Source organism: Ascaphus truei, chromosome 7 (assembly GCF_040206685.1).
Source record: "Ascaphus truei isolate aAscTru1 chromosome 7, aAscTru1.hap1, whole genome shotgun sequence".
Classification (NCBI taxonomy): domain Eukaryota; kingdom Metazoa; phylum Chordata; class Amphibia; order Anura; family Ascaphidae; genus Ascaphus; species Ascaphus truei.
In genome coordinates this window covers 21,953,015-21,980,839 of record NC_134489.1, presented here as the reverse complement: position 1 = coordinate 21,980,839, position 27,825 = coordinate 21,953,015, and the positions used below count along the sequence as shown (strand labels likewise).

General features: G+C 45.5%; 1 protein-coding gene across 3 annotated transcripts in view; it reads right to left on the bottom strand.

Annotated features, from left to right (window-relative positions):
• LOC142498794 (putative methyltransferase DDB_G0268948) overlaps window positions 1-27,825 on the bottom strand; it is a 142,123-nt gene that overhangs the window by 94,018 nt on the left and 20,280 nt on the right. Inside the window, exons 4-6 of one of the 3 annotated variants that reach the window (XM_075607253.1) lie at window positions 26,672-26,772; window positions 9,288-9,425; window positions 7,639-8,330 (exon numbers count right to left, since the gene is read on the bottom strand). The exons of 1 other annotated variant lie outside the window; for it this stretch is intronic. In XM_075607253.1, coding sequence (XP_075463368.1) covers window positions 8,243-8,330; window positions 9,288-9,425; window positions 26,672-26,772 — 327 coding nt within the window. In that variant the 3' untranslated portion in view covers window positions 7,639-8,242. Of the gene's footprint in view, window positions 1-7,638; window positions 8,331-9,287; window positions 9,426-19,284; window positions 19,507-26,671; window positions 26,773-27,825 lie in introns of those variants that run through there. One more of the 3 variants, XM_075607256.1, reaches the window with a different exon arrangement.

Genomic DNA, 27,825 nt, shown 5'->3' with positions numbered 1-27,825 from the left:
CGCCATGGGCACCAAATTTGCACCTAGCTATGCTAATTTATTTATGGGCAGCTGGGAGGAACAACATATATGGTCCGGCTGTCCATATGGTGCAAGTTTGGTGCTCTGGCAGCGCTACATCGATGATATTATTTTTTATTTGGTCAGGCACACTAGCACAGCTACATGATTTTCAATTATATATGAATAAAAATAATAATAATCTTACATTTACTTTTGTCACTAGTCCCACTAAAATAGAATACCTAGATTTTGAAATAACAGTTGTAGACAATTGTATTCACACTAACACATATTTTAAACCTGTACAATCTAATAATTACCTTCACGCACAAAGTCACCATAACCCTACATGGGTCAGAAATATACCGAAGGGTCAATTTATTCGATTAAAAAGAAATAGCTCACATTTGGACACGTTCAATACCCAGGCAGCGGTTCTAAAAAATAAATTCATAGAAAGGAAGTATTCTCCACAGGATTTAGATAAAGCGATCACTGAAGTTGCAGCGATGGACAGAACAAGTCTTTTGAAATATAAAAAGAAAAATATTAATAAAACAGACAATTTGGCATTCATAACCCAGTTTAACCAAATGGCACCCAATATATGTAAGATTTTCAAAAAGTATTGGCCAATATTAAAAAAGGATAAAGAATTAGAAGGTATATTACCAGAACATCCCCATATTGTATTTACCAAAGCCCCTAATATAGGACAAAGACTGGCACCAAGTTGTCCTTCGCTGCAACCCACTCATCATAAGATGGCCCCCTGTGGGGGATACTTCACTTGCAACAGATGTACTGCTTGCCAGTACAGTATTAAAAAAATCAGAATTTACATCTAATAATACTCTTAAAAATTATAAAATTAAACAACACATCACGTGTAATAGTTCTTTCGTTATTTATTTGCTTGAATGTCCATGTGGTCTGCAGTATGTGGGTATGACACTAGATCCATCAAAAGACGTCTGTATGAACATTTATATAATATTAAAACTGGTTTAGTTACACATAGTGTGTCAAATCATTTTCTTCAAGTGCACAGTTTAAAATGCATCGCAATAAGGGTTTAAAATGCATCGCAATAAGGGTTTAAAATGTATCGCAATAAGGGTCTAAAATGTATCGCAATAGAAAGTATTACTCCACATTGGAGAGGAGGAAACGCTGTGAGCCTGCTGGGGAGGAGAGAATCCTTTTGGATCTACGAATTACGTACCTTATCCCCACTAGGCTTAAACGTGGACTTCGATCTGAAAGCTTTCCTGGTTGGATAGTCCTGCACTGCATCAACCCATTCTATTTATATGGTATCCATTTTTTGCAATTTGTCCATTGTTATTGAATATTAGCTAGATACTCCTTTTATACACATGTAATATTAAGCTTAGTATAGTGTATGTATATTTGGTATTTTTCCTTGAATTATTCATTGTATGCACAACACCAAGTACTCTCACTTTTATTATAAAATATATTCACTAATGTTATTTCATTTTCACATCTAGTATTTATAGTTTATTTCTATCTTAGGTTATATATCACTCACACATACAGCGCTTATATGCACTGCTTACCCATAGTTAACACACATTTGTTTATTATTTCAAGTGGTCACATTATATTTAATCACATGTTTATAGTTATATCATTACACTTTTATATTATACTATGTTGTTTTGTATTAGTTAGTTATGTATCAGTCATTTGTATGTCTTGTATGTCATTCAGCTGAGTCCACAGACCGCAGCAGCACAATTATATACTGGCATGAACTGTCTCACTGCGCAAGTGTCTGAGCACACAACATTGACTAAGATCTGTCTCATTCGCCCATATGCGCATGTGCATAAGCCTGCAGGTGAAATGAATTCAATTAATTCATGGGCGCTCTATTTAAGGACCCTGATGGACTTTTATTATCATATACCCCTGAGGAAGAAAGCGGAGAGCTTTCGAAACGCGTAGGGTGGTAATTTTAGCACCTCAGCATCACAGTGTTTGGCGATTCCCCTCCAGGACAAAGACGAATCAGCGTTTGTTGCTACTCAGCTAGCTGGTTGCTCTTGCGAGTGAGTCGAACTACTGCTGCCGATTTGGATTGGCTGAGCGTCCCCTCCAGTGCGCTGCGGGAGATCCTCCTTCCACACGCCGGCTGGCGTGCACACATCAACGGAGACGCCTAGGAGCAGGAAGCAGCTAACAGCACCGAGAGGGGATACTCTCTAATATATCCACTGCCTGCTTACATCATCTGTCTGGTGAGTGGGCATTACATCTGAAACCACCGATGCTGCAGTGTGCATAAATTATCTTCTTTTATTGTCCATATTGTTTTATATGTCTATATATGTTATATGAATTGTGTTATTAAATGTTTTTATCTTAATTTTTCACCTATCTGTTCTCTCAGCTGATCTATGTTGTATTAAGTGTTGTTTGTCCTTTTACATAACAGTATCACGCTATGTGTTGTGCTTTCTTTCTTTTAAGCAAACCTTGAGGAGCCACATCCTGACCATCAAACAGGCTTGGTTTTTATATCCTTTTTATATTCTATTGATCTTGCAGGCGCCTTCAGATACATATTCATTTTCCATGTACTTGTTCTGACCAGGGGGTCAGTTTTTTTTTGTATCACTAGGTAGCCCCTTACGTGTGTATATTAGTCCATACATAAGGTGTTATACATTGTATTATAAATTATCACATATTGGTTAGCGCTACCTTTTGTTGTTTTTATACACTGTTTTGTGCTATATTCAACAATACAGGTTGGTTTGATCGGTATGCTACGCCCCATGCCGCACAACACATCTATAGAGGTATAGTGATTAGAGTTTCAACAGCAGTTGTTAATCAGAGATCCTGTGTTCTATATCTACAGTATAGGCTATATCAGGTGTTAATTAGCTTTGCCGGTTTATTTCAGGCATATGCTATAGTGTTATAAACCTCAGCCCAACTCCATCTCCCCATTCCCTCCCTGCATAAGTACATTGTATGTTTATTATTAATATTCTGTATGTAGAACTTATTTTATCATGTGAAAAATGAAACGTTAAGTTTTAACCGCCCAGGAGTGCGCTTGCAAATGAGCTTCTAGTTGGTAAGCGTAGGTACTAATATGCTCTCGCTTCCCGGCTGTTGTGAGTCATTGTAATTATCAGCTCATCAATTGCACCCAACGCCATACTAGGCGTTTAGGGCACACCCATATCACACCAATATCATTATTTCAGTGAGCTGTATTTTTTGTTCATTTTCAAGTCCTGAGATTGCGCTGGTCCCAGATGTCGCCCTAAGCATTTTGAAAAACTTTTCTTCATCAAGGCCTTGGGTGTGATTATCCCCCTTAACAGAGGTCCCTTATTTGTAGTTGCCCAAATCTAAATGGCAATCATTTATAAATAGCTACAAGGTATATAGAGACAATTGTCCATGAAACATTCAGCTGCATGGGATAGAAACATTTACAATCCCTGAAGACACTATTACAATTGAATGTTTACAATAAATAGTAAAATTAAAGGACAATAATTGTAAAGTAATATAGATTTATTGGCTACAAGAAAAGGACAGAGGGTGTGCCAGAGCCTGTTCAAGAAACAAAATGCTTGTTACATTATAATACATAAAAATGCCATTCATAGTTGTTTAAAAAAAATATGCTTCAAGTATTTTCTCATAGTACAGAACTGATTTATTTAAAAAAAAAAAAAAAACCACGTAGAATAATGCTTGGTCTGCAGCTTTACAGGCAGGTTAAGACCAGATTTGGAGCCACGCCTTTCAACGAGGCATGCTGTTTCTGGTCTGGTGACAATGCTGTATTCATTACATTATTTAGCCCCAGGGTCTTGTCAAAGTTCTGTGGCAGCAGTCAGTGGAATTGTGCAGTCCCCAATTTCTTGTTGTTTTCTGTGTGCTCTGAAAAGTCACAGGGTTGAGTATTTGCATTTCCGCAGTGGGAGGACAGCGTAGCAGGTGCTGAAACATGTTTCTGATAGAATTGTTGGGTTTCCTATCGAGATAAGTTCTATATTACCACCCTAAGAGAGGTAAGAAAGGGAAGACAAATAAAATAGAGATGTATTCATAAAGGTGGTCTAGAGATAGATAGAGAGCGAGATAGCGACGAATAATTAGTCAGATAAATAGATAGAGTAAGTACAGCTGAAACACATTATAACATGGTGCTCGGGGTCCACATAATGAGACAGCGTGCGCAGCGCCTACTTACGCTCTCCCAAGCTTGGTACTTGGGGAAACAGTTCAATTTGACTTTTGAGAGCAATTTTTGACCCATGATCTTTAATATGCTGGTGCAATTCTCTAGCTGCTACACCATCATGGTGATGGACTGCACTGTGCAGTAGTTTGTTTATAGAGTCAGATTTATCACACCAATCCTGTGGTGTAGCAGTTAGAGAATTTTACTAGCATATGAAGTACTGTACCAGGGGTTCAATTCCCGCATGGTGTAGGGGGCTGTGTGTGTATGTATGCGTCTCCGTGTGTGTCCATCTCCATGTGTGTCCATCTATGTGTGTGTCCATTAGCAATAAAGCATTGAATGTCATTTAAAAAAACAAAAAAAAACCTTGGAGACGTTTTTAAATCGGGAGCCATACTCTGACCGCGTTAAAAGCAGATCCTCATTGTAGCAGATCACGCTATAACTGGGTTGACCTGTATCACCTTCCGGATCAATACAAATGTCCCGTTCAGAAGGAGCTTCACCATTGTCTCTGACAATGCCATCTAGGAGCGTGCTGCTAAGGATTAAAATCGGCCCAACAAATCATGTAAAACAAATATAATCACTGCGCTTCTCCGTGTGAGGAGCATGCAGCTAGTGAAGGATTTGGCCATACAAATGTGCAAAACAGAAAGTGAATCCCTGCGCTTCTCCCTTTGGGATAGCAGTCTTATAGGTATTTACACCATACACTAGCTGCACTAGCTGCATGCTCCTCCTCCCCATTGACTGCTATCCCAAAGGGAGAAGCACAGGGATTCACTTTTTGTCTTCCATGAATACAATTTTTACCTTTATAGTTAGATTGGTTTCATTCATTTCATGCATTTGTTTATAGGATTCAGCAAATGGATTCGTTTTTCATAACATTAAGTCCAGTTGTAGCATTACATTTTCACTACAGCCTCTGTTTAATTAGTTCTCTAAACGTTTTGCAGTTGCTTCTCCTGAATCAAAAATATACAACTGTCCATATCCTGGTTTGCTTGTCGATTTTGCGTATAATGGAGACATCATATGATAAATGTGAGTAAGACACTACAGTTGCTACACTTGCTCAGTGTACCGGCGGTGGACACGCAACGAACCGGAGCAGACCCTGGAAAAAGTCAAAGTTGATATCGGACATTCAATCTAATTGCAGTGATAGTGGAGCATACAGCGCGACATGAAGAGCTGAGTGACAGCTGCGGTAATTCTGGTGGTGTAAGGACATCGTTGGAAAAAAGGTAACCAGACACAAACTAACATCACAACCGGGAGAAACCTGCAGGCATTGTAAGCAAACTCCAGTGCAAAACCGCACTGAATCCTGCGGTGGAGGTCTACACGCCCACCATTGTGAGCCTGTGAGTAAAATACAGTGTAACTGTGCACATATTGTTATCTCAATAAAAACCCACCAGATTGCCTTATATGCAGCATCAGAGGACTAATATCTGAATACCAGCTATTCCACTCATCGCTGCCAGGATTATCATTTTTACCAGTACATATAATTCAGCACTCTGTACTGCATTTATCATACAGTACTTTGCAAATTTCTACTATGTTGTGTCAAAAGATAACATATTGAAAACTTCCAGCTACCAGGTCATAGCTACCTTTTGCAATACCATTACATACGGACTTTAACATTCTCTAAATGCATGAGATTTAATTACAAGCGGTAGTTATTGTGGGTCATATTAACCCTATTCCTATTTGTTGCTGTGACTAAGTTTACTAGTTTATTCAGTAGAAGGGGTGCAATATAAAAGACCAGATTTAAGGTTTACTTTAGACATTTGTGTTTTATTATACTTTCACACACTGATGCGGGTTGATTAAGCTTAATCAAGTTACAGGTCTCCTTATTTTTTCCTCCAATTTTTGGGAGCTTTTATGCTTATTTTAGTATATTTTAATAAATACCTTTTTGTTTTATGTTACATCATTGTATCATCTTTTATTTCAGAAAACTTGCTATACCACAATACTTACAATCATCATTTATGCGCCAGAGTGTCTTTTTCCCTTTGCAAGTCACTTTTGTGGAGTTGTGAGAATCTCCACTGCACTTAGGCAACTTTTACATATCACTTGTATTATTATTTTCATCACACCAATTAGCGCCTTGATTCACTTTTTTGTCACTTGTAGACCCTCCTTTATGATCATTCAGAATACTCAATAAACATTCCTTGATACTTACTGATCCGGTCTGCATTTTCTTGGTGCCCTTGGAGTGCACCTGAGAGGGGATATTTGATTATCATATGAACTAAGTGTGACAAATTTGAAGACTTTATATCTCTATGTATTGGCATATTTGTCCTTATTGTAATAATATATTACATACAGTAGCTGTAGTTATACACTCCATTTGGTAAACATGTGCTGTATGCTGTGTTTTTCACCCGAGGGATGTTAATCATACATAGGTGTGACGTCAGTGGAGCTCGTGTTGAATATTCATAGAAATGGCGACGTCACTCATTTTCATAGGGTGCAAAGAGAAAGGAGGAGGTGTATGTTATGTTAAGGTATTTATTGCACCATATCACACAGCTTAGAGTAGTCAATACACCTGATGAGGGGGTTCTCCCCTGAAACGTTGTGCGATCACTGTCAACCTGCATGATGCAAATAGAAATATAATTGAATTGATATGAAGAAGTGAAGTATGTGTGCGGTGATGGTATCCTGAACCCTGTGTCATGATATCATGAATTAAGTAGAAATAGCCATGTTAGTCCAGCTGCGATATTCTCCCTGCCATTCCTTTCCTACATCATCTGCCTTAGATGGCTCTCTTTTCTTTTTCATGGAACCTTTGTATATCGGAATTGCTTGACCTGAAGGAGAGAGAGGAAACTCTCAAACTTGTCTTATAATGATCAATTGTTAGCCCAAATAATAAAGGGATCACCTAATACTGAAGTACTCATTATATCGTAGATCTTGGGGTCTATCATTAGGAGTTAAGCAATGGATGTATTTGAAGGGAATGGGTACAATTCTGAGTAACTTTAGTATGAATACAGCAGAAAAATAAACATGTTGCCCAACGAGCTTTGTCCCATTCTTGGAGTTCTTTCTCTAACATTGATGCACCGCACTCTACCTGACCTCTACCATGGCATTCAGAAATAAATACTCTAATGGATTACAATTTGAAAGAGGCAATTCTATTCTGACAACACATGCAGAATTGCGAAAGTGCCACAATAAATATATACCTTTAGTAATACATTGTTATTCGTGATATATTTCAGCTTTGGAAAAAAATAGATGATCTATTCAGGATGATATTTTTTAGGTCATATACTAAACTGAGAAATTATCCCTGATAAATTCCTGTAACAAAACATGCTTACAAGTGAATGGATGGATAAAATGTAATTTATTGTATAGTTTATTGATTTGAATATTTGTGGCTATTCATTTCCCCACCGTTCTTTATGCATGGCTTCTTGTATGAGAATGATGAGAATAGTGGTGGAGAAGGAGGAGTAGACAGTGGTTTTCTGCTCAGGTAAACAATCAGACAGCAGTATTTTTTTTTTTGTCATTTATAGGTTGGGGGATCACAGGTGTCATTTTAAGGAGCTTTGCTGAAGAAAGTGTTGGGAATCCAGAACTGAAATAGTTTCTCTCCCATATGATGCATTTAAAGCCATGTTTCCCAAGGAGTGCTAACTATGCAACCCGGTCAATTGAGTGAATCATTAGATTGTTTACTGCTTCTAATTTGACTGGGCAACAAGTTGCATTATATTTTAGTAAATATGACCCTTAGTCTTTAACCTTTTAAATTGTGGACATAGTTATTTTCAATTGTATTTCACTATGATTATTTTAATAGCAGTTTAAAGGCTGACAAACACAGGGGAAGAATTTCGAAGCGCTGGCATTGATCCGCCACAAATGTATTCAGTACATCTCCATCCTCTCACACCGCCAGCTTCACATACTGTACTTCAATCCAACTTATGATTTGCAAGCCAGAATGCAGTAACATGTCATGTGAAACTCCAATGTGACTTGGTGAGAAGATTCTCCCAAAGTGTCACGAAACCTGCAGGGAGGAGAGAAGAGATTGGCGGAGTCCTTCAGTGACAATAGAGAAATAGACAATAGCGTCCCTGCTAACTAGTTCCAGGCACAGATGGGCAAAATATGGGGTTGATAATAATACCATAGTAATAACAAAATACTGGTGAGACGATTTCTCAAATTATCTGTTACCGCGGTATTAATATCTGCCCGGCCAATGCTGCTGACACTGATCTGCAGGCCTTCCTGCTCCTTCACCTCCTCCCTGCTTCAGCATGGCGGAAGTGTGCGGCCACTTCAGAAAGGGAGGTGAAGAGTGTTTCTTCTAAAGTGCCCATTGCTCTTTCGTCCAGCCAGGTTCAGTGAGTACTTGGGCCCCCTTCCAGCCAGCACAGACCCACCTGCCAGGGCTTTTACTCCACCCACAAACCGATCAAGGGAGGTTGTGTCCCCCACCTCCAGCCGACCTGATCAATGCGCTGGCATTGCCTACCCTCACTCCACCTGAGACCTAACCAGGGTTCACACTGTCAATTCAGGGGTGCCGTGCCTCCCACTCTGCTCCAGCTGCCAATTCAGGGGTGCCGTGCCTCCCACTCTGCTCCAGCTGCCAATTCAGGGGGAGCCATGTCCTGCGCCACTCTAATGATGATTTACTGGGGGCTGTACCCTTTCCCGCCCCATAATCTCAAAATCTTCTCACACTGCTGATGCAAGGATTTGGTGCTATCCGTCGGGCCCTATTTACAACACCGGCTGGCAGGGCCCCCCCTGCGCTCTTGCCCCCCCCCCCCCGTATTTGGGGGTTTATCAGCATGAGGGTTATGCCACAGACTGCATTTCTTTCAAGTCTGATCTCATCTCCACTTTAGCCGCATCAGATGTAGTCCTTCAGAACGCGTCCATCTCTATTATCAATAATCAGCAAATGGATTGCCGGATTAAATACACTTTCTGCTCGCGTATCACATTCTTTTACCTCTTCTCCACTCTTTGCAGGAATTCTGTGGCTCCATCCCTGTCCTGCTTCAGGAATTCCTGGTACATGTAAATTGACTGAATAAATGCCAATATATCTGCTAGAGATAACGGATACATAACTGGTATGTCAGTGATTCTGCAATAGAAAAAATTGGATACATAAGTGCAGGACCGCAGACAGCTTTCCCGGGGACCCCTCCCCTCTTACACCTCTACCTCTCTCACAACCCCACCTCCCTCCCTCCCTCCCTCTTTTACACCCCAATATCTCCCCCTTCTTCTCTTATACTCCTACCTCTCTCCCTCCCTCTTTTACACCCACACCTATCCCCTCTTCCTCATACCCTCACATCTCCCCCTCAATCTCATGCTCTCCCTCACACCCCCACCCTCTCACCCTCTCTCTTACAACATCACCTCTTTCTCTCCATTTAGACCCCCTTTACCAGGGACTGATTCATCTAACTGGAAGGAAGAATACTGATGGTCATGGGCATCTCTAATAATAATAATAATAATAATAGCATTGTGTATATATTTTTTAACAGCACCTAAAAATGAAACATACTGAAAGATCAAAAGGGAAATGGTGCACGGGAACAGAGAGGAACCCTAATTTCCTCCAAAGTTACAACACATAACACGGGGGAAGTTCCCAGCACTCTAATAACAATGGCAACGATGTTTGTCAAAAAAAATGTAGAATTTTTATAGTTGAAATTTTGTAGAACAAAAATACACGTGTGTATATATATATATATATATATATATATATACACACACACACACACACACACACACACACACACACACACACACACACACACACACACACACACACACACACACACACATACACACACACACACACACACACACACACACACACACACACACACATATATACATACTAGCTGAGAGACCCGGCATTGCCCGGGATGTAATGTTCCCGCTCCTCTGTCTCTCTCTCCTCTGTCCTCCCCCCTCTCTCTCTTATCCCCTGTCTCCCCCCTCTCTGTTTGTCCCCCGTTCACATCAATCCAGTCCCCCCCTCCCACCTTTACAGCTCGTTCACTCCCCTTTACAGCTTCATGCAGTGTGTGTGTGTGTGTGCGTCAGTCATTGTGTGTGCGTCAGTCAGTCAGTCTGTCTCTGGGTGTGTGTGCGTGCGTGCGTCAGTCAGTGTGTGTGTGTGTGTGTGTGCGTCAGTCAGTATGTGTGTGCGTGCATCAGTCAGGGTGTGTGTGCGTGCGTCAGTCAGGTGTGTGTGCGTGGGTCAGTCAGGGGGTGTGTGCGTGCGTCAGTCAGGGTGTGTGTGCGTGCGTGCATCAGTCAGGGTGTGTGTGCGTGGGTCAGTCAGGGGGTGTGTGCGTGCGTCAGTCAGGGTGTGTGTGCATGCGTGCGTCAGTCAGGGTGTGTGTGCGTGGGTCAGTCAGGGGGTGTGTGCGTGCGTCAGTCAGGGGGTGTGTGCGTGCATCAGTCAGGGTGTGTGTGCGTGCGTCAGTCAGGTGTGTGTGCGTGGGTCAGTCAGGGGGTGTGTGCGTGCGTCAGTCAGGGTGTGTGTGCGTGCGTGCGTCAGTCAGGGTGTGTGTGCGTGGGTCAGTCGGGGTGTGTGCGTGCGTCAGTCAGGGGGTGTGCGCGTGCGTCATTCAGGGGGTGTGTGCGTGCGCGTGGCAGGCAGTCGGTGTGTGTGTGTGCACGTCAGTCACTCTGTGTGTGTGTGCGTCAGTAAGGGGTTGTGTGTGTGCGTGCGTGCGTGCGTCAGTCAGTGTGTGTGTGTGTGTGTGTGTGTGCGTCAGTCAGTATGTGTGTGCGTGCATCAGTCAGGGTGTGTGTGCGTGCGTCAGTCAGGTGTGTGTGCGTGGGTCAGTCAGGGGGTGTGTGCGTGCGTCAATCAGGGTGTGTGTGCGTGCGTCAATCAGGGTGTGTGTGCGTGCGTGCATCAGTCAGGGTGTGTGTGCGTGGGTCAGTCAGGGGGTGTGTGCGTGCGTCAGTCAGGGTGTGTGTGCGTGCGTGCGTCAGTCAGGGTGTGTGTGCGTGGGTCAGTCAGGGGGTGTGTGCGTGCGTCAGTCAGGGGGTGTGTGCGTGCGTCAGTCAGGGTGTGTGTGCGTGCGTGCATCAGTCAGGGTGTGTGTGCGTGGGTCAGTCAGGGGGTGTGTGCGTGCGTCAGTCAGGGTGTGTGTGCATGCGTGCGTCAGTCAGGGTGTGTGTGTGTGGGTCAGTCAGGGGTTGTGTGCGTGCGTCAGTCAGGGGGTGTGTGCGTGCATCAGTCAGGGTGTGTGTGCGTGCGTCAGTCAGGTGTGTGTGCGTGGGTCAGTCAGGGGGTGTGTGCGTGCGTCAGTCAGGGTGTGTGTGCGTGCGTGCGTCAGTCAGGGTGTGTGTGCGTGGGTCAGTCGGGGTGTGTGCGTGCGTCAGTCAGGGTGTGTGTGCGTGCGTCATTCAGGGGGTGTGTGCGTGCGCGTGGCAGGCAGTCGGTGTGTGTGTGTGCACGTCAGTCACTCTGTGTGTGTGTGCGTCAGTAAGGGGTTGTGTGTGTGCGTGCGTGCGTCAGTCAGTGTGTGTGTGTGTGTGTGTGTGCGTCAGTCAGTATGTGTGTGCGTGCATCAGTCAGGGTGTGTGTGCGTGCGTCAGTCAGGTGTGTGTGCGTGGGTCAGTCAGGGGGTGTGTGCGTGCGTCAATCAGGGTGTGTGTGCGTGCGTCAATCAGGGTGTGTGTGCGTGCGTGCATCAGTCAGGGTGTGTGTGCGTGGGTCAGTCAGGGGGTGTGTGCGTGCGTCAGTCAGGGTGTGTGTGCGTGCGTGCGTCAGTCAGGGTGTGTGTGCGTGGGTCAGTCAGGGGGTGTGTGCGTGCGTCAGTCAGGGGGTGTGTGCGTGCATCAGTCAGGGTGTGTGTGCGTGCGTCAGTCAGGTGTGTGTGCGTGGGTCAGTCAGGGGGTGTGTGCGTGCGTGCATCAGTCAGGGTGTGTGTGCGTGGGTCAGTCAGGGGGTGTGTGCGTGCGTCAGTCAGGGTGTGTGTGCGTGCGTGCGTGCGTCAGTCAGGGTATGTGTGCGTGGGTCAGTCAGGGGGTGTGTGCGTGCGTCAGTCAGGGGGTGTGTGCGTGCGTCATTCAGGGGGTGTGTGCGTGCGCGTGGCAGGCAATCGGTGTGTGTGTGCGCACGTCAGTCACTCTGTGTGTGTGTGCGTCAGTAAGGGGTTGTGTGTGTGCGCATGGCAGTCAGTCATTGCTTGTGTGTGCGTCAGTCAGTGTGTGTGTATGTGCGTGCGTCAGTCAGTATGTGTGTCTCAGGCACTCTGTGTGTGTGTGCGTTAGTCAGGGTGTGTGTACGCGCGACAGTCAGTGTGTGTGCGCGTGCCATTCAGTGTGTGTGTGCGTCAGGCAGTGTGTGTCAGCCAGTCAGTGTATGTGTGTGCGCGTGGCAGGCAGTGTATGTGTGCGTCAGTCAGTGTGTGTGTGTGTGCGTCAGTCAGGGTGTGTGCGCGTGTCAGGCAGTCAGTGTGCGTCAATCAGTATGTGTGTCTCAGGCACTCTGTGTGTGCGCGCGTTAGTCAGGGTGTGTGCGCGCATCAGTCAGTGTGTGTGCGTGTCAGTCAGTGTATGTGTGTGTGTCAGTCAGTGTGTGTGGTGTGTGTGTGTGGTGTGTGTGTGTCAGTCAGTGTATGTGTGTCAGTCAGTGTGTGTGTGTTTCAGACAGTCAGTTTTTTGTTATTGTGTGCCCCCTCCCCTCTGCTTTTTCCTCTGCCCTGCTGCGAAGGAGGGGAGGGGGGGGGTGGTGGTGGTGATGATGATGATACCTGCTCACGCTCCCGGCTTCCCGGCCCGGCCGCGGGGGGAATGGTGGTGGTACCTGCTGGGGCCCCCCGGCGCTCCCAGCTGTGCAGGGGGGGGGGGGGGTTGTGGGGTGGTGGTGGTACCTGCTTGCGCCACCCGGTGCACCCGGCTCGGCGGCGGGGGGGTACCTGGTTGCGCCACCCTTGTTTACCACCTGCAGCCCCCTTGCCACCCCCTGTGCCCCCCTTGTCACCCCCTGCGCCCCCCCTTGTCACCTCCTACGACCCCCTTGCCACCCCTTGCAGCCCCCTTTTTTCTACCCCATGCAGCCCATTGTCACCCCATGTGGGGGAATCCACAGCCCCCCAGTCGGGCCGTCTGCAGCAAGGACCTGCGGGTGCATTCGCAGCCCCCCCCCTATCCTATCTTCCCAGAAATTAGTCCTCCGTGGGCCGCCTGAAGCAGCCAGCAGGCTCCTCCCGTTAGTGGTGCTGCAGGCCCCCACCACATGTCTTCGGTAAGTCTGTTTTTAGTTTAATATGCATGGTGGGGATTTAATATGTATTTGGGGGTGGGTGTATTTTTTATATGTATTGGGGTGGTGGGTGTATTTGTATCCACAAACAAGACGGGACCCCGGTACTGAGGTGGGAAGGTATGAAACTGCGCACCCACAGCAGCGGGGTCACGTCTGGAGAGTGGGTTGTCAGAGTAGCCGGGTCTGGATTGGAGAGATCGGGTTAGTTCAGATACTAGCCAGAGTCCGGGGCAGAGCAAGTGGGATGGTTGGAGGCTGTTGTGCCACGGTCGAGGGTTGGAGCTAGGAGATTGGTAGAGTGTCCGTAAACCATGATCAGGGATAGAGAGGTGCGGGTAGTCAGAGGCAAGATGGGGTCGTTACCCAGAGCGGGCCCAATAGTCCAGCTGGGGTCTTTATCCAGAGGGGGTCCTATAATCAAGCCGGGTCGGTACACAAGAAAGCGACAGAGAGACAGCAACAAGGCACAAGGCTAGGCACAGAAAACGCAGGAACACAAGGCTACACAGGTTTATGCTCAGCAAGGTGAAAGTGAAAGTCTTTTATGTAAACAGGAACCAATGAGGCTGGAGGCAGAGTGGAGGCCCGGCCTCTGCGGAGGCAGGGATAGGCTGCAGGAGACAAGTGGGTATAGAGATACTTGACACGCAGCTGGGGAGCGGCGCACGACATCACGTGTGCACGCGAGGGAGGCGTGGTGCATCCGGGGGGTGGAGCTATGCTCCATGGTACGCCTTGAAGTGCTGCGAGTGTGAGCACATGGCTAGAGACTGGAGCGGAAGGTGCAGCAGTGGAATGTAAGGAGGTAACACGCCATAGGGGACGTGTTCCCCGATTCCTTATACCCAGTCAGTCACCCACCCAGTGAGCCAGCCAGTCACCCACCCAGTGAGTCAGCCAGTCACCCACCCAGTGAGTCAGCCAGTCACCCACCCAGTGAGTAAGCCAGTCACCCACCCAGTGAGTCACCCACCCAGTAAGTCAACCACCCAGTGAGTCAAAGGTCAGTCACCCACCCACCCAGTCAGTCAGTCAGTCACCCACCCAGTCAGTCAGTCAGTCACCCACCCAGTTAGTCAGTCACCCACCCAGTCAGTCACCCACCCAGTCAGTCTGTCAGCCAGTCAGCCAGTCAGCTACCCAAACTTGTCACCCACTCAATTCCTATTAAGAATGTATTCCATTTTTTAAAAGTGGGGGCGGGGCTAGGAGTGGGGATAGGGGGAAGGGCTAAAGGGCGAGTCGATTTTTAGGTTCGGCTGTCATATATAACCCACACCTAGAAGCCCTCGCAAGATCGCCAGGGAACTACAACCCATTCTCCAGGAAGATACAAGACTACAACAGGTCTTCCCTGAAACACCCTTATTATCATACAGACAACCCCATAATCTCAAGAAAATGATGGTGAGTTTAGAGGGAGAGGGGGATTGGCCCGGTATTAAAGGGGTTGCACCCCATTTGGCCACCCCCAGACCTCCCCAGGGAGGCAAGGGGTTAACTGGACTGCGGTCCAGGAATGTGGTTTACACCTTGGCATGTCATGAAAATGTATGTTCCCCTGTTCCCATGTTTCATTAGAATCCTGTATTTTAAAGATGTTTTAAAGTGCATTTCTGTATCTCCAGTTCTGGAGGTCGCAGAGAGTTGATATTTGGCCAATATGTGGAGTCACTGTAGGCGTTAAAAACTGGCAAATTTCGACCCACTGAGCCCACCAGAATGGAACTTATTAATATGTGTAGATATTAAAGTGTATATGTATGGTATTTTGGATCTGTTCTGAAAATACAGACGCCATCTGCTATGCTAATAGGTCATGAAGGGCAGCCGGCTGATTGAGCCTAAGCACTGTGATCAAAAGGTAACTGCCCTGATTGTTTACACTAAGTACTAATCAACAAACCAAGTCCTGATCAACAGACTCTAATTGTTACCTGAGGGCGGAGGAACATCAAACTGGAGTGGTTTGTAAGTGTTATGTCTACACCTACAAACAATGAAGCTCCTGCCAGATACTTCATTTGGTAGACGGGTCGTCGCCCCTGATTTAATTATGGGGCTACAGAAATAAGATCCTCAGAGTGCCAGTACACATGGGCTAACTAGCTGGAGGGCATGGGTTAATTTGTGTCTCCACGTTAGGGATTGGATACAGATAATTGTTCACCAATAGTCTGTATTCAATGTTAAGAATAGGGTTACCCAGGTATATAAACTGTGTCCACCCTACAGTTTTTAGTTGTTCTTCTGATTCCACCTGGAATGTCACCGGATTGATGGAGAATTGGTAGCTGATACTTCTCCATCCCCCAACCCTAAGTAAGTGTTACCTTCTTGTCTGTTAATTGTACTATATTGCTGTGTTCACCTTTTTCAAGGAATAAATGATATTTTATTATATCTAAGCCTCGTTCAGTTCAACCCAGATATTTGGTGTTCATTATATCTTGTCATAAGCTACCGTGACAGTGAGGAGTAAAGTATTCAACAGTGCAACTGAATGCGGGACAAGACCATGCCAGGACACAAGATGCAAAACCTGCGCAAGGCTCCACACAGTGGGCACAATACAAATACCACACAGGAATCTGGAGTACAAAATCAGAGGAAGGTTCACCTGTTCCTCCAGCAATGTCGTGTACCTCATCATGTGCATGAAATCCCAAGGGCGCTGCTACTACATAGGTGAGACGGGACAGGCGCTAAACAAGAGAATGAATCTGCATCGCTACAGCATAACACGCGGAACAAGTGACAGTCCGGTCGGCGAACATTTCTCTTAATCTGGCCACAAGATGAACGATCTGAATGTGGCTATACTCAAAGGTAATCTTTGAACACCGAAAGAGAGACAGTTGCATGAATACAAATTTATGCAACTGTTCGGGACACTTAGCAATGGCCTAAACCGAGACCGAAGTTTTATGAGTCACTACTTACATGAGAGAACTCTCTTCCCATGAGTGCTATAAGCCATGTCTATACATACTGCGAGATATACACAGCTGTCTCTTACACACAGATATATATATATATATATATATATATATATATATATATATATATATATATATATATAATTCCATTCCTATATACCAATAAAGACCACATAGTATCCACATAAATTTTTAGTTATGCCACAGCTTCTTACATTTCCACACCTACCCACACCATTGATATACACTCCCACTCCACACACACCTTTTGTAAAGCGCTGTATACACTGTGGGCTCTTTACCATTTTTATTTATACACACACACACACACACACACACACACACACACACACACACACACACACACACACACACACACACACACACACAGAAACTCTTACATCACTAACATTCAGGGACCATTTAACACCTCAAGTCATAAAACAGCATACTGCACAGGGGGGAGGGATAGACATCAATCACAGATCACATTCCAGGATGCACTGTTTTAAAGTTAAAAGCCTTTTTTTGGCTTCATTCATTGTAACATCGCCGGAAGAAGAGATCAGTGTATCTCGAAAGCTCGCACAAATAAAAGCATTTAGTTAGCCACAGAACGGTATTGTCTATTAATTTTTGATTATTAACGCTTGGCTAACACGGTACTGATACCTCTACATCTATCTTATCTATCTTATCTATCTATCTATCTATCTATCTATCTATCTATCTATCTATCTATCTATCAATAATAATAATAATAAAAGGTAATTATCACAACAAGAGATGCAAAAAATAGCAAAGCCTAGTTAAAGAACTCACAGAACTAAGTAGCTTTCTACAATCAAAACATATACAAACGTGAACAATATAATCAAAACAGGAGACAAGGAAAAGAGGGAAGGTGGGGAAAATAAGAGAAAGGAAAAACAGGGGAATGAGGGTAGCAACATTTTGGGACTCCTAGCCCCTTCTTCTCACCCGTTCCCTAGAGTAAGTTAAATCTAGGTACTTCCCTTTTCCCTGTAGAACAACAAGAGCTCCCAGACAAAAACAGGGAACCTAACGAAGCAACGTCCGCGTGCGAAACGCATAGTTCTGTTGTGGGAAGGAAGTGTGTCCGCCGCCAGTCACCGTAGTTTTCCCGATTGCCCCGCTGTCAGTCCCACTTACTGGACGCGGTGGTGCGGGTTAACTGCAACGAGGCCAGAAGGAGTCTGTGGCTAGCTAGAGTGCGTGATTTTAAATGTAAGTTCATATTTGTACCTACTGCATTTAATAAACTGAAATGATACCCATTTATGGTTACCTGTCATCCTATTGTGGCGCTGTGGAAGTTCACCAGTACATAACAGAAAGGACATCCAGGCAGCTACTCCCAGAGGTGGATGTGATATGAATATCACTCACACATGGTCGTGTGAGTGTTATTGTATTTTACTCATTATTTGCACCATCCTGACCTGTCCCCCTCCTGCACCCTCTTCCTCCCTCCCCCCTTCCATCCATCTTTGCATTTATAGCATCTAACTGTCCGTGTCTGTGTATGTGTAGCAGACTGCTCTTAGCACCAGATTGAATATCTGTTTTTCTCTTATTGTTTGCATTCCACTACTTCTGGCTATCAATATCTCATGGAGATCAAGGGAAGATCCTCTCTCGGTCGAGCAGTATCATCATCTTATTTGGGCCAGTTTGTCACTGTATTTTTTGGTCCTTATTTAGTTATTGAGCTTTGCCAGTATCTTGGGTATTTAGCTCTACGTGTTTTATTCAGGGAGCACCCCAGTTCTTGTTTTTATTTGTATCTGGTCTTTGCAGTTAGGCCTTAGGCCTTGGGCATGGTCAGCGCTTATGTGCTGACCCATGCTGAGGCGCGCTCTCACTTACCTGTGAGCCCCTGCAGCCGCAATGAGAGCGGCTTTAGTAGGGGCTCGCATACGCTTCTGCATGTGTGCGGAAGTGTAGGTCTTAGGAAAATTTTAAATTCGAACACTCACAGGTGCGCAGGGCCGATCACGTGAGCGGTTCGCCCAATGAGGGCGAACCAGCTCCATGACGTCACTGGCCTGCCCCCCGACACGCCCCCGGATGGCGCGCTAACAAAGGCCAGGGAAAGCACCCGCTTTCCCTCAGCCTCAGCGTGCCTCTGCACGGGCTGAGTCACCATGGACTCAGCCTTACCCTCTTGCCTGTTTTGATTTCCTGTTGCTGACCCCAGACCATAACCCCGACCTCGCTGCTTTCTGCTTTCCCTGACCTCCACTTACCTCCTCGACTTTGCACCTCTGCCGAAAGCCCTGACCTCTGCTTCCTTAGCGACAATGGTTACTCTTACAGGACTGTGTCCCTGGGTTGTGGTCGGTTTATTTGCATCCCTACCTCAGCCCTGCGGGTCCGCCTCCTAATTTGAGATGAGCACTGTCACAGAGATAAATGGGACTAAATTTGCTCCATCCATCCCATTTTTAGCTTTGTTCTTACTTTTCATGCAAATGAGTTCCTCTCTATTTTTCTTACTGACCATTTTCATGGCTTCAGATATACAGGTTTTGCTATTGTCTCTAAATTTGTTTTTCAGATCAATTGACTGTTTCACAAAATTATGTTCCTGCGAGCAATTTCACTGTGGGATATTTTCTATCTACCGGGACTAATGATGGCTTGATGCCAAAAGATAAGTGTTCGCATCAACTGTATTGTAGAATGTCTTTGTTTTTATTGCTCCCTTTTCTACAAATAGATTAAGGTCTGAAAAATCTACTGCAACTTTATTACTGTTAAATGTAAATTGGAGATTTCAATTATTGGTATTAAGATAATCCTTAAATTTGACAAGATCTTCCTCACTGGCCCTCCAGACACATAGCACGTCATCAATGTAGCGTTTCCATAGCACCAGGTTCGCACCAAACGGGCCGTGGGCCCAGTTGTAAGCCTCCTTCCACCTCCCCATGAAGATATTGGCATAGCTTGGTGCGAATAATATAAAAAAAGAAAAAACAAAGACAATATTCATATTAAAATAGTACTTTATATGTCAAAAAAAAAAAAAAAACCATATAATATCCAAATATAAAAGAAACAGGATCTGATAGATCCAAAGGTAAGAGTATACACAAAGAGCATAAAGCTCTATATTGAGAAACCCCCACACTGAAAGTGTCCTTAGATGTTATAAGGCAAAAAAGGATCCAGCTGCACAGATGGAGTATAGCTCCCAGCCTTAACTTTCAATAGGCGTCCTCGTGGTGTACTCTGGGGGAACCTTCCGGGTCTCTGTCGTCACGTGTACCCCGTTGCTGTCCTGACCTCACCACAACTAGTTTCGTGTCGCCTTGACACTTCATCAGGGGCATTGGTCTTAGAATCCCTTGGCACTTATTTAAGTACCCGAACTTGGATCTACAGGTATGTTATCCAATTGGAATACTACCGTATACATAATTAATTAGCTGCCTTACTAACTGTACAACTAACTACTAACTCCTAATAGCCATGCAAAACGTACATAAAAGCGGACATAAAAATGAAAAAAAGAAAAAAGATATACCACATTAACATACATGTTAAAAACATGACAAGACAACCAAAGAAATAACCAAAAAATAGGTAATAATAAGACTACACTTAATACACATATAACAATACACATAAAACATTGAACATCAAAAACACCATGTAATGGTGTGATAATAAAATATTCTAAATAAAATATTAAAAGGAAAACAAAAATAGGTATAAATAAAGGAAATGAGCTGTAGGCATATCTCTATAATCTCCTCCCAGTAACATGAACACCCTAATGTTTCCTAGACTAAAAGAGATGCAATGAATTGAATCTCGTACTAAAAAAGTAGAATTTAAAAACATCAAACATTTCACCAAGTTCAATTAGGGCTCAGTATATATAATGTCCCATGTGAACAAGAAATATATATAAATTGTAATGTAGGATACTCAAAATGATATATCTTAACAGATATGGATGTGAACAAATGTGTATAGAATATATGCAAATTTGATATACAGTACAGCAACACAGAAAAATGTAGCTGCCTAAAGAATATACGGACATAACCAATTGATCCTTAAATGAATACTTCTTACTGTATATAAAAATAGTGAATATCACAAATATAGAGAAAAAGAGAATGGCTTCATAGCAGAGCAATATAACTTATCATATTGAAAAAACATGAATAAAAATATCCAAATATCCAACACAGAAAAATGTAAGAACCACATAGATGACTGCATAAAGAATATACGGGCATAACCAGTAGATCCTTAAATGAATACATATCTATACTATAATTCTAAGTTGGATTCTGTTTTCCAATTGTTTGTATGTCAGAAGCATTGAAATCTCTCAAACGGCACCACGTAGCACCACAAAACTTTCACAGTACATTCTGCTGCGGATTTGTAGGTCAACACAACTATTTTGAGCTTCCAATGTCACTCACCCCCCAAGTTATAGACATTCTAATGTCCAGCAAATTTTTGGTGTAGGAGCAGAGGGGTGGGGGGCGTGGCTACTAAGGGAGGGGGCGCGTTTGTGCCTGCTTGGTGCTGTGTGTGTCAGATGTGAGATGTGCCAGGTGGGGGTGGAGGGGGGGGGGGGGGAGAAAACAGAGTGAGTGGGGGGGGAAAGAAAACGGAGTGAGTGAGGGGGGAAGAAAACAGAGTGAGTGAGGGGGGAAGAAAATGGAGTGGGTGAGGGGGAGAAAATGGAGTGGGTGAGGGGGAGAAAATGGAGTGAGTGGGTCAGAGAAAACGGAGTGAGTTGGGTCAGAGAAAACGGAGTGAGTGGGGTTGGGAAAACAGAGTGAGTGGGGTTGGGAAAACGAGTGAGTGGGGTTGGGGAAATGGAGTGAGTGGGGTCAGGAAAATAGAGTGAGTGGGGTTGGGGAAATGGAGTGAGTGGGGTTGGGAAAATGGAGTGAGTGGGTCGGAAAAATGGAGTGGGGGAGAAAATGGAGTGGGGGAGAAAATGGAGTGGGGGAGAAAATGGAGTGGGGAGAAAATGAAGTGGGGAGAAAATGGAGTGAGTGGGGGAGAAAATGGAGTGGGGGAGAAAATGGAGTGGGGGAGAAAATGGAGTGGGGAGAGAAAATGGAGTGGGGGAGAAAATTGAGTGGGGGGAGAAAATGGAGTGGTGGGAGAAAACGGAGTGAGTAGGGAGGGGAGAAAACAGAGTGAGTGGGGGGGAAATGGAGTGAGAGGGGGGAGAAAATGGAGTGAGTGGGGGGAGAAAACAGTGAGTGGGGGAAAACTGAGTGAGTGGGGGAGAAAACTGAGTGAGTGGGGGGGAGAGAAAACGGAGTGAGGTGGGAGAAAATGGAGTGAGTGGGGGGGAGAAAATGGAGTGAGTGGGGGGGAGGGAATGGAGTGAGTGGGGGGAGAAAATGTAGTGAGTGGGGGGGAGAAAATGGAGTGAGTAGGGGGGGAGAAAATGGAGTGAGTAGGGGGCAGAAAACGGAGTGAGTAGGGGGCAGAAAACAGAGTGAGTGGGGGGGGGCAGAAAATTGAGTGGGTGAGGGGGAGAAAATGGAGTGGGTGAGGGGGAGAAAATGGAGTGAGTGGGTCAGAGAAAACGGAGTGAGTTGGGTCGGAGAAAACGGAGTGAGTGGGGTTGGGAAAACAGAGTGAGTGGGGTTGGGAAAACGAGTGAGTGGGGTTGGGGAAATGGAGTGAGTGGGGTCAGGAAAATAGAGTGAGTGGGGTTGGGGAAATGGAGTGAGTGGGGTTGGGAAAATGGAGTGAGTGGGTCGGAAAAATGGAGTGGGGGAGAAAATGGAGTGGGGGAGAAAATGGAGTGGGGGAGAAAATGGAGTGGGGAGAAAATGAAGTGGGGAGAAAATGGAGTGAGTGGGGGAGAAAATGGAGTGGGGGAGAAAATGGAGTGGGGGAGAAAATGGAGTGGGGGAGAAAATGGAGTGGGGAGAGAAAATGGAGTGGGGGAGAAAATTGAGTGGGGGGAGAAAATGGAGTGGTGGGAGAAAACGGAGTGAGTAGGGAGGGGAGAAAACAGAGTGAGTGGGGGGGGAAATGGAGTGAGAGGGGGGAGAAAATGGAGTGAGTGGGGGGAGAAAACAGTGAGTGGGGGAAAACTGAGTGAGTGGGGGAGAAAACTGAGTGAGTGGGGGGGAGAGAAAACGGAGTGAGGTGGGAGAAAATGGAGTGAGTGGGGGGGAGAAAATGGAGTGAGTGGGGGGGAGGGAATGGAGTGAGTGGGGGGAGAAAATGTAGTGAGTGGGGGGGAGAAAATGGAGTGAGTAGGGGGGGAGAAAATGGAGTGAGTAGGGGGCAGAAAACGGAGTGAGTAGGGGGCAGAAAACAGAGTGAGTGGGGGGGGGGGCAGAAAATTGAGTGAGTGGGGGGTCACAGAGTGAGGGCAATGAGAAAACGGAGTGAGCGAGGGGGGAGAAAAGGGAGTGAGTGAGGGGGAGAAAATTGAGTGAGTGAAGGGGGAGAAAAGGGAGTGAGTGGGGGGAGAAAACTGAGTGGGGGAGGGGAAAAACTGAATGAGGGGGGAGAAAACTGAGTGGGGGGAGAAAACAGAGTGAGTTGGAGGGGGGGGAAAACTGAGTGAGTGAGGGGGATAATACAGAGTGGGGGGGAGAATATGGAGGGAGTGAGGGGGAGACAACAGAGTGAGGGGGAGAAAATGGAGTGAGAGGTGGGGAGAAAACAGAGTGAGTGAGGGGGGAGAAAACAGAGTGGGGGGGAGAAAACGGAGTCGGGGGGAGAAAATGGAGTGGGGGGGAGAAAACAGAGTGAGTGGGGGGAGAGAAAATGAAGTGAGTGAGGGGGAGAATATGTAGTGAGGAGGGGAGGAAACGGAGTGAGAGGGGGGAGAAAACGGAGTGAGAGGGGGTGAGAAAATGGAGTGAGAGAGGGGGTGAGAAAATGGAGTGAGTGAGGGGGAGAAAATGGAGTGAGTGAGGGAGGGGGAGAAAATGGAGTGAGAGGGGGGGTGAGAAAACGGAGTGAGTGAGGGGGAGAAAATGGAGTGAGTGAGGGAGGGGGAGAAAATGGAGTGAGGGAGGGGGGGAGAAAATGGAGTTAGAAAACAGAGTGAGGGTGGGGGGGAGAAAACGGAGTGAGAGTGGCGGGGGAGAAAACAGAGTGAGGGAGGGGGGGGGAAACTGAGTGAGGGAGGGGGAAACAGAGTGAGAGAGGGGGAAACTGAGTGAGTGAGGGTGGGGGAGAAAACAGAGTGAGTGAGGGAGGGGGGAGAAAACAGAGTGGGAGGGAGGACACGGAGGGGGAGGGGGACATGGAGTTGGAGGGTTGAATATTGAGAGAAGGGGGATAGAGAGAGAGAGGGTGGGAGAGAAAGGAGAGAGGGGAAGGGAGAGAGAGATGTGGAAGGGAGAGAGAGAGGGGGAGGGGGCGGGAGAGAGCAATGGGGGGAGAGAGAGAGAGCAATGGGGGGAGAGAGAGGGGAGGGAAGGTTGTAGAGGGAAGGTTGTAGAGGGAAAATGGAGACACAGAGAGACACACACACACACACACACACACACATACAGACACAGAGACAGCCCCTATCCAGCTAATGACACGCCCCCTGCTCCTGCTCTAAAAAAAATTGCAGGACAGCCGATCGCTCATGCTTGGAGAGCTGGTGACGTCACTGGTCTCAAGCATGAGCGATCTCAGTGGCAGCGTGACCGCAGTCTAAAGCAGCGCGGGGAGATGTGCTGGTAGCGGGGGCAGGGGGGATGTGGTGGCAGTGGGGGGGAAAGAAGCGCGGGGAGATGTGCCGGCAGCGGGGGAAGATGTACCCGCGGGGGGGGGGGGGGGTGGGGGAGGGATGTGTTTGGGGCGGGGAGATACATTTCCCGGGCGAAGCCGGGTACAAAAGCTAGTCTTAAATAAAAATAGTAAATATCACAAATATAAAGAAAAAGAGAGAATGTCTTCATATAGAACCACAAAGGATCTTCCTGAAAAATGAAAATAGCGTTATAGCAAGGCAATATAACTTATCATATTGGAAACACATGAATAACCATTATTCCAATATATTCTGTTCTAGTGGTTCTGTAATTAGTTTTTCTGGATAGGTATACTGGATGTTTCAGATTTGGTTATGAGAACATATAGATCTTGTAATTGTGTCATATCTGCTGTGTTAGGATAGGTCTTTTCGTATTAGAAATTTTTATTCTGAAAAACAAATTTAGAGATAGAGACAATAGCAAAACCTGTATGTCTGAAGCCATGAAAATGGTCAGTAAAAAATATAGAGAGGAACTTATTAGCTTGAAAAGTAAGAACAAAGCTAAAAATGGGATGGATGGAGCAAATTTAGTCCCATTTATCACTGTGACAGTGCTCGTCTCAAATTAAGAGGCGGACCCGCAGGGCTGAGGTAGGGATGCAAATAAACTGACCACAACCCAGGGACAGAGTCCTGTAAGAGTAACCATTATCACTAAGGAAGCAGAGGTCAGGGCTGGCAGCAGAGGTGCAAAGTCGATGAGGTAAGTGGAGGTCAGGGAAGGCAGAAAGCAGCGAGGTCGGGGTCATGGTCTGGGGTCAGCAACAGGAAATCAAAACAGACAAGAGGGTAAGGCATAACTGCAAAGCAAGTTAAGGCTGGTAGCTATATTCTATCTGTGCTGTTGGATCCTTTTTTGCCTTATAACATCTAAGGACACTTTCAGTGTGGGGGTTTCTCAACATAGAGCTTTATGCTCTTTGTGTGTACTCTTACCTTTTGATCTATCTGATCCTGTTTCTTTTATATTTGGATATTATATGTTTTTTATTTTTGACATATAAAGTACTATTTTAATATTAATATTGTCTTTGTTTTTTCTCTTTTTGCACCCCTTTTGTGTATTTATGTGTTTGAAAGTGCCCTGCTGATTATGAGATTGGGAGCAGCAAAGAGGAAAACTGCAGACTTAGAAGAGAGAGGATTTATAGGGACAGCGCACACTGACTTTTTTTGCTATTGCTTGGTGCGAAACTTGTCCCATGGCTGTGCCACATGTCTGGAGAAAGAACTTACTATCATAACAAAAGTTGTTATGGGTCAGTATGTATCTAATACTTTCTATTAAAAATATTTTCAAATTATACATTATGTTACTATCCTGATCCAATAATCTTAACACCTAGATCATGTTTAATTACAGTATAAAGAGGTCACATCACACGTGACCCAGATGAAATCATCTTGCCAGTGGAGGATTTGATCATATTCAAGACATGCGTCGTGTCTCTGAGATATGATGGTAATTTAATTACATAATTTTGAAGAATATGATCTTTAAATTGGGAGAGATTAGATGTATCCATTCTTTAAAAAAGCCGTATGTTATCTCACAGGTTTACCAATATAGGCAATACATGTTTGCCAGGTAAACCTGTCTTTGCCAACTGTAGGCTAACCCCAGTAACCACTGTACTATATATAGGTCTTAGGACAGTGGTTGCTGGAGCTGAACTATAACTCTTTAAGGGCTATACCTACAATTGTGGAACACACACATTATCCCTATTATTATTTGTGTTTGTTCACTTAGTATTTCATGTCTGTTTATGTCCCATTTATTCTAAGTACATACTAAATAAAGGTTATATTTTAATTCAGTCACTATTCAGTGAACAGAGTGCTACAGTAGTTTAAAAGGGCTCCTGTTCTTGTCTTGGCAAGTTTCTGTACAGTATCAACCATTAGCCCCAGCCACCTGTTCACCACTATCAGACTGTTGCAACAGTTATTCCTTCCCTTCCCCCATTCCCCCAATTAACTAACGGGAGACTTTGATCTCAGATCCTTTATCTTTCCAAGAGAAGAGCAAAAAAGCCATGACATTAAGGGAATATCACAAAGGACACTAGAGGGCTGACGCTTGTGACGTTCCCTCAGCATCAAAGCCGCCACCAGAAATATCAACTTTAGGTGGGTGGCGTTCCTTTTTAATTGCATTACCCAAATTTTCATCATACTGTATTGAATATAGACAATTTGGGCTCTGAGGGAATAACTGCATCCTTCATCCTTCCCAATAATACCCTGGGCATTGTATATCAACAAGCTGCCTGTTATACATTTTCATTTTATTAATTTGAGACAGAATTATCCGACTTGTTTTTCTGATATAATGTTCTTACCTCTGTTTGTCTGCAAATGGTACAGCCTCAAATAACTCTCGGTACTGGTTATTCATGACGTCACTGGTTTTATCTCGATATTTGAAAAGAACGTTCATGGTCTGCAAAGTGAGAGTAGTTAAGTAAGTGACATTGAAAAAACTCCCAATAATGAATGCAGGCAGAAGGGAACAGGGTGATGAAAGGCGGTGCTTTAATTCCAGGCAACCGATGCTGCTTGGTAAAGATAATGCTTCCAAAGGAATGAGACAGTCATTGGAGATTGTATTCTCATTATGAACCACAAGTATCAGTGTACTGTAGGTATTGCTGAAATGCAACATAATAAATACTCCCAAATCTATTAAGTGCCATACTGCATTATATCAGTGATAAGATGAGGTATGATAGTAACCAGGAGTCTGGAATTGAGAGTACTTTCAATAAATAAAATGAATAATTAAGTAATAATCCCAGAAGAACAGGGCATTACTGGCCAATAATACGCTGGCTGGAAGAGTTGAAGGTCCGAGGCGAGGGGAGAAGAGAGGGGGTGCGGGGTGGAGAAGAGAGGGGGGGTGGAGAAGAGAGAGGCGGGGGAGATAGAGAGAGGGGTGGAGGTGCAGGAGGGGGGAAGAGAAAGAGGTGAGGGGGAGAAGAGAGAGAGGTGAGGGTGACAAGAGAGAGAAGTGAAGGGGACAAGAGAGAGAAGTGAGTGGGACAAGAGAGAGAAGTGAGGGGGACAAGAGAGAGAGATGAGGGGGAGAAGAGAGGTGAGGGGGAGAGAAATAGCTGAGGGGTGAGAGGGGAAAGAGAAAGGTGAGGGGGCAGAGAGAAGTGAGGGGGATAGAGAGGTGAAGGGGGAGAGAGAGGTGAGGGGAGGGAGAGAGAGGTTAGGGGAAAAAGAGGGGTGAGGGTAGGGGAGAGTGAGGTGAGGGGGGAGCGAGGAGTGAGGTGAGGGGGTGGGAGCGAGGTGAGGGGGTGGGAGCGAGGTGGGGGAAGAGCGAGGTGAGGGGGTGGGGGGGGAGCGAGGTGATGGGGTGGGGGGAGCGAGGTGAGGGGGTGGGGGGAGCAAGGTGAGGGGATGGGGGAGAGCGAGGTGATGGGGGAAAGAGAGTGGTGAGGGGGGGAAGAGTGGTGAGGGGGGGAAGAGTGGTGAGGGGGAGAAAAGAGAG